Genomic DNA, 18806 nt, shown 5'->3' on the forward strand with positions numbered 1-18806 from the left:
GTGGGGTTCTGAGCCTTAAGCTGTAAACTTGTCCTGCCCAGATTTGTTTAATTGCATAGCAAAGAACTGACTGCTTGCTGGCTCCACCCCTTTACCTTCATTTTGCTATGGGTGTGTTGCAAATTAGATACCAGTGCTTATTTCTGGATGGAAGCAAACTAATCAAAGTGCTGTAAGGTTGGAATCAAACCATGAAGAAGTAGGGGAAAGGTAAAGAGAAGACCAACTGTATGTGACCCTCTGGAACCCATCTAAGCAGAGCTGCAGGTCTGTTGCTTTTGCAGTGATTTTAGATTTTTCTTAGGGAGAAAAAAGGAGCTGTTGAAGGTGAAATTGAAGAGGGGTGAGGAAGGGAGGGTGTTGTGCTTAAAACCAGCTAAATAAATAACCCACCTGCTTGGAGAGAACTTGGACAGGCGGCGAAGTCTTGTGGTCTTGGTGGAGCAGTCTCCAGTGTTGCTGTCTGCATCCCAAGTGCAGGTCTGGTCACAGCTCCCTGTTTGAAGATGTAATCACCCTCGAAGCATGCACTGGTACAGGCATGCACGCAGGAGTGGGATAAGTCTGAGGGATCCGATTTGTCCATGCTGAGCCAGATGTTCCTGCCACAAGGTGATAGAAATCTTTGCTGTTAGTCTCCACTTGCTCTTTTCTCCCTCCCACTCACCTACTTGATCACTCAGCGTGGGGTATTTACTGCAAATGAAAGCCAAAGGCTAGTGGGTGAAGGCAAAATGCTTTGCAATGCCTTCTAGGTCTCTTGCATACCATGAGCAGGGTGTAACTATGACAGTGCCCCAAGGCTGAGGCTGTAATGATGCTTGTACCATGTATAGTATAGCAGTGTCAAGTTAGTGCTCCCCCTGCCTCAGACAAAATTGGCAGGGCCTGTTGCACATGCTGGAGTTCCTTCCCATCACTGAAGAAAGGGGGGCTGAGGGGGAACAGGATTTGGAGTTCCTCAGCTGGGAGAATAAACACTGTCAGAGCCAAATCCATTAGAAGGAACAACTTTCCTGAGGGTAGGGAACAGCACTAAATACCTCATGAGGTATGTTTTTCCCTAAAACCATAGGCTGATTACAAGCAGCTTCACCTTGTTGCTTTACAGTCTCTTGAGATGGAGCAAATAACTCTCTCCATGTTGGAGCATGACCAGCTTCACAGATCACTCTCATTACAAGCTGGTGGAGTTTCCAAGGAATGTCTCTGGCACAAATAAGCTTTCAGGCAGCTTGTGAAAGATGAAGTCTACAACATGGTAGACCTGGCAGCATGTAGAATGTGCGCCTCCTCTGCCACTAGCTGACCTCAGTGCATTTGGTGCTTTCTAGGGGGGCACACACCCACTGAAACCCCCACTGTGGTGGTAGGGGTCCCCCTCCAATACAGTACCTGAGACAGCTGTTGGGGTAAGGGACAGAGGAAGCTCTTCCTTCCTCCTTTGGGAAAGCAACTTGCTGACTGCAACGATCCTTGAGGTGTTCCTTTGAACTAGTTATTGGTGACTCACCCGCCTTGGATTCTGTACTCAGAAATTGAGATACCAGGTTAGTAATACCAGATACCAGATTAGTAATATCGGATACCAACACCAGATTAATTTCCCTTTTAAAGTGTGAGAACATGCTGCCCAGGGCTAATGGAATACTCTTTAGTGATGCAACTGCTGTCTGTGCCTTATCTCTCCATTAAGTCACACCTTCACACTGCAGATGTTAAACTCCCTTGCCTGGTGCTGAGGCAGGATTATTCAGGAAGCCTGAAGATCTGGGTTCTGCTTGTGATTTGATAAAACAACGTCTGTAGTAGAATTGCTGCACCTTTTTCCTTGTTTTTTGGGGGGAAGGAAGGGAGGGTAGATAGAGGATTAATAATGGCTGCTTGTTGAACAGGAGCTACCACTGGTATCTGAAGGATTTTGAGACTCCCTTCATGAAATTAGACAACTAGTTTTGTTTTGGGGTTTGTGGTTGTTTTGGTTAGTTGGTTATGTTTGGTTTTGTCTCATGTACTGTCATCAGCAGAAGGAAAGGGAAAGCAATTGGTGGGGAGAGGTGGAAGACTTTCATCACTGTTAACTGGCGAATGCAGTAAGTATGTGGAGTTCAAAGGATGAACTGCTTTGAAAACTCTCCTTCAAATGGACAGTGCTGCAGTTTACCTTCTGGGAGAGGCCTACCTACAGAAGAATAGAAAAGCTTTCCACAAAGCAAAACTGGCTTTGCTTTGCATAGGAAAGTGGATCCTGCCTCTGTCCTGCTTCCTAAACTGGCTGAGGAGATAGATGCTCTGGCACAAGAACAGCATGATGCTATAGAAACACAGCAGAACCCTGTGTGCAGGGCAGCCCTGCAGCTGGAAGCTTGCTTCCAGGAAGAGGGAGAAAGCACAGGAGCAGAATCTGTCATGCAGAATTTATAAACTTACTGGTGCATTTTAATAAATGATGGGATTTGCTTTAAACTTTGGAAGCTTGTCTTTTCCTTTGCATTGGGTGATACTCTCCTTACAAACCTTGTGTCTAGTTCAGTTGAAAAGGCTTTGGGAAATGGAGGGGTTCAGCACATCCATAACTGGAAGAGTTGATGGTGAGCTGCTGCTGAATGTTCTCTGCGTGCAGGAGAGGCCCTTTTTCATTGGTTTGTGACTTGTTGCCAACTGGAACTTTGTTCCTTTGTTTCCTTCAAGGTGCTCTGAATGTCAGGATCCCCTCACTAACTGGTACTATGAGAAAGATGGGAAGCTGTACTGTCACAAAGACTACTGGGGGAAGTTTGGGGAATTCTGCCATGGCTGCTCTCTGCTGATGACTGGACCTGTGATGGTAAGGACTCGGAAGGACTCTTGCCTGGAGGCAGGACATGCCTGCCTCCAGCTCCTCCAGCTTGTCTGGGAGTTGCCATAGCTGTTGAGATAACCAAATAAACTGAAGGTAATAGTCTCTTTACTATGTTAATCTCTAATCAGGGATTAGAAATGAGGCTTGTGTGTGCACCTTCTAGAGAAATATAACTTTTGAACAGGGGTAGCTCTTACAGGAGGGGGTTATGAGGATCTGAAGCGTCAAAGACAGCAAGGTGCTGAAATGCACAAGCATGAGAAGTAGGAAGGTGATTAAGGGGACATCAGTTTCTTTAGCACAGTGGTTCAGTGTCTCCAGGGGTGATTTTCCACTGCACTGCAGAGTCAAATCTCTCAGCCCAGCATAAGCAGCAGGTTCTGATTTTGGGGAAGGTTGCCATCCACATCCCACCTATACTGTGGCCAGAGTGGGTTTCTTGAAGTGTCTTGAAATAGTGCTAGCCCCAGTTGCGTTGAAGCATTGAACTCTGCCTGCACGATATGGAGCTCACTTAAACGTTCCCCTCCTTGCCACAACCTTGCAAATAATTAACCTTTAAAACTGTCAATGAAATACAGCCATCATTTTTCTGAGGCCTAAATAAAAGCAGCATGGTACTCAGTAGTGATTGCTACCTCAAAGGGGAGTACTGAGAAAAGCACAGATGATTTCTCATTGCCTGCAAAAGTCTTTGCAAAATACTGTCAATAAGGGAAGTTCTCATAAGGAAAAGAGAAAAACAGATCAATGAATAAAAATACTCTTTAAAGGTATTTTGTTGTCTCTGTCTCACAACTCGCCTGTTTTTCCCTGTCAGCTGTCTGGTAAAGTATCTGAATTTGTGCTCTGCCTGTCTGCCAAGAGAAAAAAAGCCCTTTCAGCCCTATGAATTCAGGCGTAACGTTAGTTATCTTGCCAAGAGCAACTGAACAGGAAGGTTTAATAGGTTTAATAGCTTGTTTACTAGTCTGCAGCAGACTGTCAACTGGGGTTGATAGTTGAGCAGCTGCCAAATATAGCAGAGGTTCCTGACACAAGCTTTACTTTGCACACTGATGTGTTTGTTTCAGGGAAGATTTGCAAACAGGGTGCCAAGGATGGTGTTCAGGAAAGGTAGAGTGGAGTAATATAACTCTGCAGTAAAAAGATGCCACTTGATTGGAGATCTGTATGAACATATTCAGGAGAGGAAAGCCATAGCTGCATCTGCTGATGGGTTTTGGCCCTGCTAAGCTACTCCCTTTTCTGTCTGTAGGTGGCTGGCGAATACAAGTATCACCCGGAGTGCTTTGCTTGTATGAGCTGCAAAGTGATCATTGAAGATGGGGACACTTACGCACTCGTGCAACATTCCAGTCTCTACTGGTAAGATGGGCTGCACGCTTTGCCCCAGAGCTGCTCCCTGCTGGGAATGTAAGCCATGTTTAGCTGGCTCAGTGTGGGCCAGCTCAATGCTACACTAAGGAATGCCAGGAAGCTGCCTTTTGGGGGAGGGAGGAATGGTGTATGCACTAAAAGCTAAAACTTATGTCAATGAAAGAAGTTAGAAGTGCGAGTTGGGCAGGGGGGATAGGACACTGCTATAATGACTTTCTTCACTTCTTTTAGTGGAAAATGCCATAACCAGATTGTGCTGACACCGATGATAGAAAAACACTCTACTGAGTCTTTGCGTGAGCAGCTGCCTTATACACTGACCCTCATCTCCATGCCAGCAGCTACCGACGGCAAGAGGGGGTTCTCCGTGTCTGTTGAAGGTGGCTGCTCCAGCTATGCCACTGGTGTCCAGGTGAAAGAGTGAGTATGACCATGCTGTGTGTAATGGACATGTCTGTGCTGAGGGAGCTGGTAATTCTGCAGCACTGCTGTCCTGCCGGCTGCTTTAACCGTGGAGGGGACCTGTCTCAGCCCAACAGGGACATATGTTTGTGTTTGGTCTCCATTTCACTCTTGTGATGTCCACAAGTGATAACTTTATTTCTCAGAGCTGTATTCTTCACCAAACACAAAACATTCGGAGAATTGTTTCGGACTAACAGTTTTTGTCATTGGGCAAATGAAGAGCAGCTCAGACCTACGCGCTTGGTCTAACAGTAGCTCCCTGCGTTGGTAGATTGGCATGGTTTTATTTCAAAACACCAATATGAAGGGAGCATCAGAGATCAAATGTTTTTTGTCATTTTGGCTAAAGTGACTTCATACCCACGCTGTAATTCCCATGTTTAGAGTGAACAGGATGCACATCAGCCCAGATGTCCGGAACGCCATCCACCCTGCAGATCGTATCCTGGAGATTAATGGAGCTCCTATTCGTACATTACAGGTGGAGGAGGTGGGTAGAGTTCTGTTCTGAAGCCTCCTTCTCTTCTGCCTTCCTACAGCTTTTCTGTTTCTTGGCACTGTTCTCCCACCCTATATACAGTGTGTGTACACCCATAGTACTCATGCTGGAAGTAGGAATAAGCATGAAGACAAGCTTTGCTACCCCTTGCAGCTGAAGAGGAAAATGTACAGCTGGAAACACAATTAGGATGCAGTTCTGATTTTGTGGCATTCAAACAAGAAGGGAGGTAATAAAAGTGTAGGGCTGTGACATCTCAGAGGACAGAGAGGCTGTGAAGCATCTTCATATATTGCTAGTGAAGTCCACTGTTCTGATCATTTTAGAGGCAGCTGCTAATAGACAAAGCCTCAGCTGATCCTAGAGATGAGTTTCTCATTGCAAAAAAGGTATTTGATGTCTGTATTTACAAGTAAAAGTATTTGATGTCTGTATTTATGCAGATAACAGGTGATGCTGAAAGAGTGCAGTGAGAGTACCGTTGCCTTCACTATGCACGGGGTTTATTTACTGTCGGTGCTGAAGAGGAGCACAGTAGAGACCTCTCAGACAAATCTCCATGTAGCTTTCGCAAAGCAGGTTTTTGCAGCCTGTTCAGGATGGAAGCTTGCATCGTTTAGCAACGCTTCTGAGATGGGTTGGAAAAAAAGTGTTCTGTAGAACCATAGAACACCAGGTTGGAAGGGACCTGCAGGATCAACTGCTCCAGCCTTTCTTGGCAAACGTGTGGTCTAGACAAGACGGCCCAGCACCCTGTCCAGCTGAATCTGGAAAGTGTTCAGTGCTGGGGAATCCACCATTTCCCTGGGGAGATTATCCTAATGGCTTATTGTTCTTAATTGTCCTCTTGAGTTCAATCTGAATCTCCCGGGAGTAACTTGTACTCATTACCCCTCATCTTTTCCTTGTAATTCCTTGTAAAAAGGGAGTCTCCATCTTGTAGCCACCTTTTAAATACTGGAACATGGTCATCAGTTCTCCCATAAGCCACCTTCTCTCCAGGCTGAAGAACCCCCCCTCTCTCAGCCTTTCCTCATATAGCAGGATGCCCAGTCCTTGGATCATCTTTGTGACCCTTTTCTGGACCTTCTCTACCCTGTCCACACCTTTTCTGTACAGGTCATTTGTAGTGACCAGAAAGGAGAGGATCTGAACAGCGTAACAACTTCTGTATTACTACCCTGATCTGCCTGCATGCAACTAAACCACAACTGTGGAGTGCTGTCACTGAACTCTCTACTCTGATTGCTGAGGGGCTTTCTGCTGCATCTCCTCTGTCGCCTGTCATTGTGTTCCTCCTGTGTGCTATCATCTTGTGCTTTGGCTTGATTTCAGGTGGAGGAGCTGATCCGCAAGACAAGCCAGACGCTTCAGCTGCTGATAGAGCACGACCCTGTCTCGCAGCGCTTGGACAGGCTTCGTCTGGACTCCCGTCTTCCCACACACATGAAGGCACCCATTTCCCCACGCTCCCTCTCGCCACTGGACATCAAGGAGAACCTGGAAGGAACGCTCCGACGGCGCTCCCTCAGGTGAAGACCTGGAAGTGCTGCCTCTGACCTTGCTTGCCTTTGCCCTCTGCTCCCTGGCTGGGTTGCTCTGTGCCTTAGGATTGCACATCCCTGCGGAGACATGACTCATCTCTGATATGAGCCTTGGTATAAACCACTGGTGAAGCAGTGGAGAGCTTCAGATTGAGCTATTGACGTGTACTCTCTCCATTACCTTTCGGATGGCAAACTTTCTTCAATAAAAAATATGGAGCTCAACGTTTAACATAGGAAAGCTGTTAAGTTTTGCAGTTAGCAAATGGAAAAAGCTGATTTTTACCAGCCTTAAACGGCTGAGGAAGAATGTGTCCTTAAAGGGGATACGGCTGAGACGTGGGAGTTGGGGAAAACCTCGTCTTCCTAGTCTGGGGCACCGAGTTGCTCATGTAGTCATTTACCAGTATTTTAATCTTTGTTTAGAGATAGCAAGTGCTGTGTCTTCACAGCTTCCTCCTCCTCCTGTTCACAGAGCTCCACCTCTGACAGTCCAGGAGATGTGCTGCTGTTAGGCAGCTCTGACCTAGAAGCTGCTGTAGGTTTGTAAAGAGCTTCCATGGTTCTGGGAGAGCATCTGGCTTTTGAGGTACAAAGAGCACTGAAACACACATCTAGAAATGACCTTTAGGAGCTAATGATGGGATATGTTGGACAAAAAGTTTCCTAGCAGCTTCCCTGATCTTTCTGTCTCCTTTGTTTTCTAGGCGAAGTAACAGCATTTCTAAGTCTCCTGGTCCCAGTTCTCCAAAGGAACCGCTCCTCCTGAGCCGTGACATCAGTCGTTCGGAATCCCTGCGATCCTCTTCTAGCTGCTCCCAGCAAATCTTCCGGCCCTGTGACCTGATTCATGGCGAAGTACTAGGAAAAGGATTTTTTGGACAAGCAATCAAGGTGAGGGAGGTCCCCAGGCATTCATCATTTACTTTGATTACAGCAGTATCTGCCTATCTCAGGATCCTTTACCACTGTCTCAGTGGCCTTTGTCTTGCTGATAGTGACTGGTGATGGAACTCACCTGGTTTGCCCAGTGAGATCCATTTCTCTTTCATTCCCTGACCGTGAGTGTCTCTGGCTGCAGGCAGTCTTGAATTCCCCTTTGAATGCCAACCTTGGGCATACATACTGATCTCCTGAGTCAGATTTACAACTCCAGAGTGCCTGTGTCACAGCACTCACCTGGGTAAGGTGGCAGAATGGGGAGCAAGCTACACTTTCTCTTATGAGCATCTTTCCTATGAAGAGGTGCATTCAACTTCCCAGTACAGCATTTCTCACCCCCCCTTGGTGTGCCATGCTGGGAGATTCGCCAGGCTGATGTAGTGACCACCTCTGAACCCCCAGCAGAGCCTAAATAACTTGTCAGTGTGCTGTTAGTGGTCAGGCCTTGCATGATTCTCACGGTTAAAAATCTCCATTAATAGCAGTTCTCTTGTATTTAAGCCCCAGTCTTGACTGAGGGTGCTTCAGCAGCTATTCACCATGGTGTGGGACTTCTCTCCTTACACCTGTATAAAGTTCGGGTGTCCAGCCACCATATTCATCTCATGCTTCCATGGGAGGTGGTGAGCCAGTACTACAGACCCAATGCTTTTGATCTATACTAATGAGCATTTCTCTTCTCCTCTGCTCATAGAGAAATAACAGGCCCAGGTAAGCAGAACCTTTCCTCTGTCGCATGCTTTTGTCATCTGTGTCCCCACAGTTAATGGCACAAAGACTTTTGTTTTTCTGCTCAAGTTACCCAATAGCCATCCTGTTCTGGTGCATGCTCTGGGAGTTAAAATTGCCCTCTTGGAGGTTCATGATGACACTTGTTTCAGTTTTGCTGGTATGTCAGCTTAAGAATTCCACATAGCCTTGTCTTGTCTTTGTCTCTTCACTTATCTTTATATTTGGGTATTAGATGTCCCTGGCTTTCATGTCCCTGGCTGAAATGTGTAGTGTTCCCTGGCTCGCTACTTGTTTATGGATGCTTGATTTCAGGCGGGAGCAGAATATTGTACTCTTGCTTTTCTTGTGTTATTCTATGCGTTTGTATTCCACCTGTATCAGCCATGTTATGTCCCATGGTTCTAAACAGAACTAGTGTGCCACAGTGTTTGCAAGAGCTTATAAACTTCCTCAGTACTGTAACTGGGTCTTGTGTTCTGGATTGCAGTTCTAGAGGTTTTCTGAAAGGCTTTTCATTTTAAGGGGTATGAGGCTTTTCTTGAGCTTCAGATTGACTGCTTCTGGTGCAACAAGTCCTGTATCTGGTCACAATAGTTCCCTTCTGTTCTTAGACAGAAGGTGGCAGTTTAGTTAGGTGCAGATCTTAGGGAGACAAAGCTGTCCAAGTTAAGCAAATGAAGGGGAGAGGATTTCCAGGACAACCTGTGTGTCAGAATTTGGACCCTTTCTGCTCACTCATGCACCTGGTGCAAGCAAGGCAGAGCAAGTTAAAAGAAACCTCTGGAATACAGCAAAATGCCAGGAACTAGTTGGATACAGGCAAACAGCTCTTGAGGAACTGCAAAGGCTTTCCATGTCCAGAGACAGAAAATGTATCACCTGATGTCCATAGTGGGTTTCTGTGTGTTTGCCACCATTCTGGGACATTCCCTGCAGGCAGCAATATACTGCTCCCTAGGAGCATGGTAAAATAACCTCTTTCTGCCTTAACTGAATAGCCTGTATATCCCAGTTCTGCTTGCACATAAGTAACTTCTTTAAGCTCATCAGAAACCATCAGGCTTCAGAGTCCCCATAAAACCGAAGCATGTAGTAATGTAGATTTGGGTTGTTTGGTTTGGTTTCTGATGCAAGTGAATGTGTGTTCCTTTGCTGATTCAGAATGTAGTTGTTAGGGTCTGGGTACAAAATGTGAGCATCATGCTGGGCAAATACTTTCTGGAATGGAACTTAAGGCATGCACAAGTACAGAACTGATGCCTTCAGAGGCTTTGACAGCCTGTATTCATGCTCATCCCTGTGCTACCTAATGTGGAGACTTCAGCTCTGGTTCTTGGGATGTTGTTGTCTCCTGGCATGATCCTTTGTCAGTGTTAGGTAGTTTCTGTTTTACATACAGGATCTTTGCTGAATTCTGCAAGAAGATATTTTATGCTCTTTTCTGCAGATCCCCAGGCTCAGAATTTTCTCCCATCTATTTTCTGCTCTGTATGGAAGGGAATGCTACCCTCTCTTTCAGAAGAGTTGCAAGAGCATTGGAGCTATGTATTCTTGAGCCCTGCCTATAGCTGTGGTTTCTGTTTCCACCAGGTGACTCACAAAGCAACAGGAAAGGTGATGGTGATGAAGGAGCTGATCCGCTGTGATGAGGAAACACAGAAGACTTTCTTGACAGAGGTAGGAGTAAGATTGCAGTGTGTGGAACTCTCTTCCATCTTACCCATAGAGTGATCGTGCCAGCATCCTGGCAGGAATCAAGGCACTGAGGAGGGAGACAGCACACAAGGAAAAGCTGACACGAGCTGAATGTTTGCTGCAACAAAGTGTGACTCACACTGAACACTAGACATGGCTTCAGTTCCCAGTTCATTAATTTTTCAGTGATAAAAAGCAGCCTGAGGCAAGTGGAGCTGTGCACTACATAAAGGATTTATCTTTGAGCCTTGTGCATAAATACAAATGATGAGGGCCAGTATCTGTAAGATATTTAAGACTCCTGCTGTATATAAACTATTTTCTTGTTGACTGTCTACCATGCTTTTTAAAGTCAGATTTAGCTTAAAGGCAGCTCCCTAAACACCTAATGCTGTTATTCCAGCCCTGACACATACTGCACAGACCAGTTAGCTGCCCTGGAGAGCTCCTGCCTCTTAAAAGTTTGCCAAACTCAAGAGTGCTCTCCTTACAGACTAAGATCACGTTAATTGCACAGCATGAAAATGAAGAGGCAACATTTAGTTGATTGCTTAAAGTTAGGGTTTGAGTGTACTCTGTGATCCCCAGGGGGGACCTCTAGCATTGTCAGCACAGAGCAGATCTGCCAGGACTTGTTTCATTATCTTCTTTGGGGTGGGATGTCTCTGCTTCCCAGGTGAAAGTCATGCGCAGCCTGGATCACCCCAATGTGCTGAAGTTCATTGGTGTACTGTACAAGGACAAGAAACTGAATCTCCTCACTGAGTACATCGAGGGAGGCACCCTGAAAGACTTCCTTCGTAATGCGGTGAGTATGGAAGCCTGGTAGACCTCTGCTCAATGAGGCTGACTGTGGTGTTGGTTGTACCAGCCTTATGGTACTTTGTTAGTCTTCTCCTATGGAGCTGTGTGGAAAAACTTCTTCACACCTGTGGGTAGCCCGAGGCAGAAATCGCTTTCTTCCTGGGGCTGTATCATCTTTCTGTGACTGCTGCAAGAGTCTCTGTTGCAGAAGAATTGCTGTCACTAACTGGCTGGGAAGACAGGCTCTGACCGTTGAGGATTTGTCTTTCAGGACCCGTTTCCCTGGGAGCAGAAGGTCAGCTTTGCCAAAGGAATTGCCTCTGGAATGGTGAGTTGGACTGCCCCTTTATCAGAGAGTGACCTTCCAGGGTCAGGGTTAGGTACGTCAGTAGGGTGATGTATGAGGGGGTTTGGATGCTGTCTGGCTACTAGTATCTGACTGTTGAGGCCTTTTAAATGTGAAGGGACACATTTGCCTGGAAATCCCTAATGCCAAGTTTTCTTTCTCTGTTTCAGGCTTACTTGCACTCCATGTGCATCATTCACAGAGACCTGAATTCACACAATTGCCTAATCAAGTTGGTGAGCTACACCTCTGTTCCCCACAGCATGCTGCTCCCCTCCTTGTCATTTTCCTCCCTTGGTTTTCTCCATGTGATTTTTCCTCTTTTGTCAGGAAAGGTGATGGTGATTCAGGAGAACTGATTTCAGAGAGGCTTTTAGTGCCCTAAACAAGGGAGCTTCATTTTCACATAGGATTTCCCAGACTAATCTAGCTTTCCCTGTTTCTTCATTCTGTTCTCTCATCCCCTTTCCTGTCATAGCATCTCCTATTAACAGTGTTGTTAGGAGAGTTAGTTCAGCTCTGTTTCTTATCTCAACTATGAAATGTTCTCTGCAGCTGCTTCTGTTCTTTCAACCACTTGATGACTTTTTTATTGGCACTCAGGATTCAGACAAGTGTGCAGGTGTGTGCACAGGTGTGTGCTCTCTCTTTTTGATATGTTAGGAGGCCACAAGATTTTTGTGTAGTTTCATTCCTTCAAGCCTTATCTTTGTTCACTGGCTGAAATATGGGATTGGCATGTGGGCTTCAAATGACCCAGGATGAAAGTCTAAACTAATTCCTGGCCAGGTAGATTAGGAAGGTCTGAAAAGAAAGGTCCAGCTTTGCCCTGGCAAAAGTAGCCAAATTGATGGCATTAGTGTAGTGACCACACAGAAAATAAGACAATGATGAGAAGAAACGATGTTTTGGGATTGTGAATTGGGTATCTAGGCAGCTTGCTGTGCTCATCTGGCTGCAGGAAATCTTGTTAGTTTCCCTTACAGTGTAGTTGACAGCAAACAGGAATTGCAGGCTCTTTGCTCCTCAGAGTAGCTGAGCATAATCGGTGGCTTGTACTAAATCCCTTGTGCAGGATAAGACCGTGGTGGTGGCTGACTTCGGTCTGTCTCGGCTGATTGTGGAGGAAAGGAAAAAGCCCACTTTGGAGAAGCCATCGGCCAAGAAACGAACCCTACGCAAGAGTGACAGGAAGAAGCGCTACACAGTGGTTGGCAACCCATACTGGATGGCTCCAGAGATGCTCAATGGTAAGATACCAATACCAGGGTGCAGGTGAGGTGACAGCCTGTGACAAGGTACAGGGATGATAAGATTACTGAAAGCTTATGAGCCCTAGTAACAACCAAACCTATTAGGGTCTATGGTTTTAGACCTGCTAATATACGAGCTTATTTATACACACAGGTACCCTAGCTGCACTGCTTTTGCAGTACCTGACCTGATAAGCCTTTGTACCAGCTGAGGTAATGCTTCTGGCTTGACAGGAGGATTCTTCAGGAGGGCAGCAGGCCTAAACTGCTCCGATCTAGATAACAGGCAAGACAAAAGAGGCCTGAAATAAGACTGAACCTGAGACCAATTTCTGTTATAGCCTCATGCTTTGGAACTGTCCCTTGAGACAGGGAATCATCAAACTCCAGGATGAGACATACATGTGCTGTCATGTAGATTCAGGGAGAAACCATCTGCTGCCAGGTTTGCCGAAGCCTCAGGACTGGGGTGGGAGTGGTCCAAGTGAAGGGCAATCTGGTTTTGGCACACAGCCTTCCATTGCATTAAGGATGAACCCTTAGGGAAAAATCTGCCCCTGCAGGAGTCAAGGTAAGGGTGAAATGCAGTGGAGACAATTTCCTCCTAATAAGCAGGTCTGTCTGGCCAGTTTAGCTAGCTATGACATCAGATGTCTCCACCAGGGAAGGGAGGACTGGGCTCCTCTCCCCAGCTTTCTTGTGTGCTGTTCTGTTTTCCTTCTCTCAAGGCCTACAGGCCTTCTCGGAGCCTGTCTCAGACCTGGCATTTGTCAAAGAGACCAGCAAGAGCATAGTCTGACATCACCTCTGAAAGCAGGGTTGTTTACCAGATACTGGCTGGGGAGGGGTGCGTCTGTAAGCAGAGAATGGCCTGCTGGAGCCAGCCTGCTCTCCCAGGTTCAAAGTGCTGCCAGTGTGTCATTTATTATATCTGCGGTCACTGCAGCAGGGACTGGGCATTCCCTGGCCGCTGGGGAAGCTGAACAATGACTCTGTACTGTAGAGATGCACTAGAACAGCAATCAGTGGGAATGGGCAGAAGCTTTCCACAGTTAAAATTAGGATTTGCTCAGACCTCTGATACACACGGTTTCCCTCTGTTGTCCCTGTAATTCCCCACTAGAAGAAAGGAGTTAAAACAAGCAGTGGCAGTGTATAGGAGGATGCAGTCGGTATACATGTCTTGGGGCAGCTGGCCCTGCTCAGATTTAAACCCTGCTTTGTCTCCTGTTTTAGGGCCTTCCAGGGAATAGGCGAAGTAGCTTTGGACTGGCAGATGCTGAAATAGCTGGGTGGGGAACTGTCTCTCCCAAATCTGAATGTCTTATGTTTCCTGCAGGACAGAGCTACGATGAGACAGTGGACATCTTTTCATTTGGGATTGTTCTCTGTGAGGTAAGGCCAGGACATTACATGGCATCTTTAATAGACCTCTTCCCCACGGCCATCTTCTCACACACATTTTATCAGCTATTTCTCTGAGTCTGCAATCTCTGACCTAACAGCACAGAGACTGAGGCTGGGACTACAGGCTCACCCTGCTCTGCTTCCTCAGGGAAGATAACTGTTTTGTTTCTTCCCGGACTGAGAGTAACTGTTAAGAAGTCCATCAAGTTCTGACTGAGCCCTGGTATCCATTTGAAAATAGATATATTCCCTAAAACTGTGATACTTTTTGCCTCTTCTACTGCCTCATTAAAAGACCAGTCAGCTGTATCTCAGCAAATTCAGGGCCTCCACTGAGGATGGCACTTCACTTCAAAGAATGGGGAACAGAAACCTCTTTGCAGGTCGATTAATGAAGCTTGCACCCTGAAGTCTGTTGGCTTAGTTTATCTCTGAGCCAGTGCACAGTCTTACCATTATAGCAGTCTTTTCTGTCTCCAGAGCAAAGAGCACAAGTCAAAAGCTGCAAGGTATTTTCAGTTTAAAAGGTAAGATGATTGAAATAGAGATGAAAGGCAGAGTGTTACATGTACTGATAACACAGCAGTTACAGGGACACCAGGGAAGACCAGCACAGTTTCATCTTCAGTGTCTGAATGAAGAGGACAAATAAAATATCTGTGCATACGTCTCTGTGGCCTCATCTGGAGCTCTGTTTATGCTGGGCTCTCCTCTCAGAGAATGTTGTGGTTGTGAGTGATAAATTCAGGAACTTGAAAAATTTGTTTGTGGAATTATAACAATTGTTTCATCTAGAAAAAAAGACATAGTAGCAAAGAAAGCAGACAAATAGGGGTAGGATCACAGGAACATTTTGCTTGTCACCAAGATAAAGATGCTAAAAAAAGATGTTACACACTCAAACAGATAAGGAAATAATCCTGCCAAAATACATAATGGGCGTTCCACTGTCTAGTTACAGGATGTGGTTGTCCTGCTGAGCTGTTGGCACAGAAGGGCCTGGGTGGTTATAAATAACACCCTCTTTGTAATACCAGTGAGGCTTTAAACCCAAAATTCTTCCCCATGTGAGCATTTGTATTGACACTGACCTTGACTGCTCTGTGCTGTGGGTTCCTTCCCTCCTATTACACTTTGAGTCCTCTAGTGCTGGAGGTGGTGAGCACTGGGGCGTCTGAGTGCTGGGGCAGGGCTTCCTTCTCTTCCACCCAGCCCTTTCCTCCAGCAGCTCTGCCTGCAACCTCCTGAGCTTTGGTTCTGGTGGTTCTCTCCACCCTTCCCATCTGGCTGTGGAGCTGAATCTGCCAGTAACAGAGGAAGTCAGAATATGTGGTACTGTTGACTTCACAGCATCACTTAGGACATGCTCCATAGAAAGGAGTTTTGCTGGTGGTGTGGTAAGATTGTGTGAGGGGAGAGATGGGATGGTGATGCAGGTTGTGTTGGTTACCTGTGATCAGGAGGGGCTGCATCACCCCCAGCAGGAAGACAGGGTTGAGCTCTCTGGGAGGTGCACATCACCCTGCATCTTCTAGCAAAGACCCTGGGGAGATGGAGAAGGCATCTGGGCCTTCCTTCACAACAGCAGCCACATCACCACGTCTCATAAAAGCTTAACATGCAGTTTGTCTGTATGCAGTACAGTGTGCAACTGGCCCCATTGGAAAGCAGGAACAGTGTTTCTGCTCTTTCCCTTTCACCCTGATACTTTGATGGGGCCCCTGCCTGGTGCTGATGTTCTCTATTTGTTAACACCCTGGAACTGTTGCTGTACTTAAGCTCTTCTCTCATTTTTCCCTAGATCATAGGCCAGGTTTATGCCGACCCGGACTGTCTCCCACGCACACTGGATTTTGGCCTTAATGTCAAGCTGTTCTGGGAGAAGTTTGTTCCTGCTGACTGTCCTCCAGCCTTCTTCCCTCTGGCTGCTATTTGCTGCAGACTGGAACCAGAGAGCCGGTAGGGCTGGGATTTGGAGGGCTGCTCTTTGTAAGCTTGGAGGATGTGTCTTTATCCCCTTAGTGGAAGGACTACTCTGCACAGAGGGTGGAAGAGGGCTCCTGTGGGAATGCTCAAAGGCTTACATGTGAGGAGAGACTAAAGACTTATTAGCTTGGGAGAGACTTCTGTATATGGTGGAGGTTTCTGAAACAGTTCCTGAGACAGAGGGTAGAGGAGGAGTGGTTGATCAGGGTTTCTCATGTACTAAAAGTAGGGGCAGACCTTGGCACCAGCTCCGAAAGGTGAATGCTTCACAACAGTGTTGATGCCAAGTGGGTTCCAAAAGAGCCAGACTTCCCTGATCATCAGCTGTAAAAACAGGTAGCCAGACAGATGGGATCTTTGCAGTCTCAGAAGCTGAATGGGGAGGGATCACGTCCCTGCTCACACCTCTGTGCGTGGGACAGTGGCTGGATGGACAAGTGCCTCAACCTTTTCAGATGCTGCTGTGCTTCCTCCTTCCCACTCACATTTCCTCACTGCTGCTTCTAGGCCCCCTTTTTCCAAGCTGGAAGATTCATTTGAAGCTCTCTCCCTCTACCTGGGAGAACTTGCCATCCCCCTTCCATCTGAGCTGGAGGAGCTGGACCACAACGTGAGTGTGCAGTATGGACTGAACCGTGACAAGCTACCTGACAACACAACCTAGTCAGCTCATCCTGCTGCCTGCCCCGCTTCATTGGAGCTGAGTGACAGGGAGGGAGATGCACTTCAGCCACTTCCAGGGCATTAATGGAGCACCACGCTGTGCATTTGCTGCATTGCCTCTCTCTCCCCACCCAACACCCCTCCTCTTGGACATATGATTCACTGTGGATTTTTGGCATGTTTCAGAAGCAAAATGGGCTGTTTCCTGCCAACTGCACCTAGGAAAGCTGCTCAACACTACTTTTATGGCTTGAGAAGTGTTTCTCTGGCCTTTCCAGGCTTCTTAACTGTGGTGCCTTAGAACTTGGCTGCAAGCTGTGAAGCCACCCTGGCCTGTCTGCCAGGGAGGGATTTGCTATAGGAGACTCTCCTGGGTAAGGACCAGCACTTCTGGAACTGCTTCTCCCACTGACTACCCTGCACAGAAAGCAGGGGAAATTGGACGTCCAGCAAAAGGCCCCACCAGGACAGTGTGTGTGTGTGTGTGTGTGTGTGTGTGTGTGTGTGTGTTTGTGCATGTGCTTTCCAGAATAACCCACTGAGATTTTGGCCTCCAGGTGCATCACAGGGGAGGAATTGAAAAGCCCCAGGAATTGGGCAGCTCTCCTGAAATACCTTGTCTGTGGGGAAGCGTGTATGAATTCTTGTTTTAGTTTGGTTTTGTGGGTTTTTTTCCTGCCTCTGTCTCTGAATACCTCCAAAAGCCTGCCTAGAAACACTAAGACTGAGCTCTGCTTGCCCCTCCTAATGGTGATCAAGGCAGGTGAGCTGCTTGAGCATCTTCAGACCCTGAGCCTGCACCGTGAGTCTGCCTGCCCAAGAACCTTAACCTAGGTGAAAGTATTTGAACCCGAATGTGTAAAACTGTGCTAAGCACTGACTGTGGACATCCCTGGAGTGCTGAAGCTGCCTGAGCTCTCGGCCTGTGGACATGAGGTGACAGAAAGGGTGGCAGAAGGTTCTCTTCAGCATACCAAGGGTTTGAAGTGGCTCAGACTTTGTGCATGGACAATGACAAAGGGGGATAACCCCAGAGTTACTTAAAGGATGGACTTGTCATGAACAGAAAAGTGCTGGAGAATGTCCCCTTCTCCCAGGAGTGGCAGCTGGAGAACTAATAATTCAGTTGCCATTACCTCATCCTTTCCTGCAGTTGCTCCCTTTGAAGGTCCTTCTTGCCTCTGCTGCTGCAGCACCTGAGCTGATTCTCCAAGCAGAAACTTTCCTCAGGGTCATTCCCTGCTTTGGGGGAGAAAAAAGGGCTTGGAGTCATTGGGAAGGGTGTGTTTGGGGGGATGTTCTCTTCCAGCACTTCTCTACTTCCTCCCTTGGAGGGAGAAAGAAGAAAGCTACTGCTGCAGTAGCTTACATGGTTGGCAGAACAGAACAAAATGTGGCTCAAGTCCTGCTCTCAACTTTCACAGACACCTTGGTTTAACTGGATTTTTAGTGTGATCTTTTCTCTCCCCACTCCTTTCAGTATTGAATGGTGGGGAATGGGTGTTAGTCTTTGCTGTTACTTTGATTTCCTCCCCTACCCATGAGTTTAAAGTATTATATAACATAACATGGGACCAGCCATCACCTGACAAAAGGTGTGAGTGTGGGGGTGTGATTTTAGTCTGTGTAGTGGTGTTTTAGAAACACTGGGGGACTCCCTGTGCTGTGAGTCGGTGGAGGAGCCTCTCTAAACTGGGTCCAGTGGACTCAGGATTGTTAATAGGATTTGCCCTTTCTTTTCCCCTTCCAGGTTGGTTTGTGAGGGGACCCCTGAAGGGGAGAGTCCTGGGTGATGTGTGGGTGGGGGTTATGAACTGTGATTTGCACAGCTCCATGTTCTAACTAAATTAAAAAGCATTAAACATGCTACAAAAACAACATCTGGTTGCCTCTGTTACATCGAGCACGAAGCTGTAGCTTGCTTGGGTTTCTATTGTCACAAAATGGGAACAGCAAAACTGCAGAGATCTGGTATCATCTAGAACACCCTTCCCTGAGCCCAAGGGCTCTGCCACATCTACAGAATTCTAGAGATGCAGTGCAAGTACTCTACAGTACTATTTACCTGGAATGATGGAAGAACTTGCCAAGGTTTTTTTAAGAGTGGACAGGAGTCAGCAGAAAATGAAGCCTCTATTTTCCTTTTCTGATCCAGGGATAAAAATACAGCCTGTTCTTGGAAACATCTTATTCTGAAATACGTAGTTCAAGGGGCATTTGTGAAGGCAACAACTGAACGAGAATGCTA

The 18806-nt window shown here is 46.8% G+C and overlaps 1 protein-coding gene and 1 long non-coding RNA gene across 6 annotated transcripts in view; one reads left to right on the forward strand and one right to left on the reverse strand.

Moving 5' to 3' along the window:
- Positions 1-18806, forward strand: part of LIMK2 (LIM domain kinase 2) — an 82362-nt gene that overhangs the window by 15212 nt on the left and 48344 nt on the right. For 4 of the 5 annotated variants that reach the window (XM_061465887.1, XM_061465885.1, XM_061465884.1 and 1 more), the window contains 14 exons: positions 2692-2827; positions 4101-4210; positions 4454-4642; positions 5072-5177; positions 6522-6718; positions 7438-7624; positions 9995-10081; positions 10776-10907; positions 11175-11231; positions 11420-11485; positions 12325-12499; positions 13842-13897; positions 15711-15868; positions 16403-18423. In XM_061465887.1, coding sequence (XP_061321871.1) covers positions 2810-2827; positions 4101-4210; positions 4454-4642; positions 5072-5177; positions 6522-6718; positions 7438-7624; positions 9995-10081; positions 10776-10907; positions 11175-11231; positions 11420-11485; positions 12325-12499; positions 13842-13897; positions 15711-15868; positions 16403-16559 — 1695 coding nt within the window. In that variant the 5' untranslated portion in view covers positions 2692-2809 and the 3' untranslated portion in view covers positions 16560-18423. Of the gene's footprint in view, positions 1-2691; positions 2828-4100; positions 4211-4453; positions 4643-5071; positions 5178-6521; positions 6719-7437; positions 7625-9994; positions 10082-10775; positions 10908-11174; positions 11232-11419; positions 11486-12324; positions 12500-13841; positions 13898-15710; positions 15869-16402; positions 18424-18806 lie in introns of those variants that run through there. The other variant, XR_009745676.1, reaches the window with a different exon arrangement.
- On the reverse strand, positions 1472-17803 carry LOC133275768 (uncharacterized). Its single transcript, XR_009745677.1, has 3 exons — positions 17695-17803; positions 15001-15210; positions 1472-1525 (listed from the first exon to the last, which is right to left on the reverse strand). It is a non-coding gene; the product is annotated as an uncharacterized LOC133275768 (long non-coding RNA).

This window comes from Pezoporus flaviventris, unplaced genomic scaffold (genome assembly GCF_033815535.1).
Source record: "Pezoporus flaviventris isolate CSIRO_AGI_PZ_B2104156 unplaced genomic scaffold, CSIRO_AGI_Pfla_v1 ptg000041l, whole genome shotgun sequence".
Taxonomy (NCBI): Eukaryota; Metazoa; Chordata; class Aves; order Psittaciformes; family Psittacidae; genus Pezoporus; species Pezoporus flaviventris.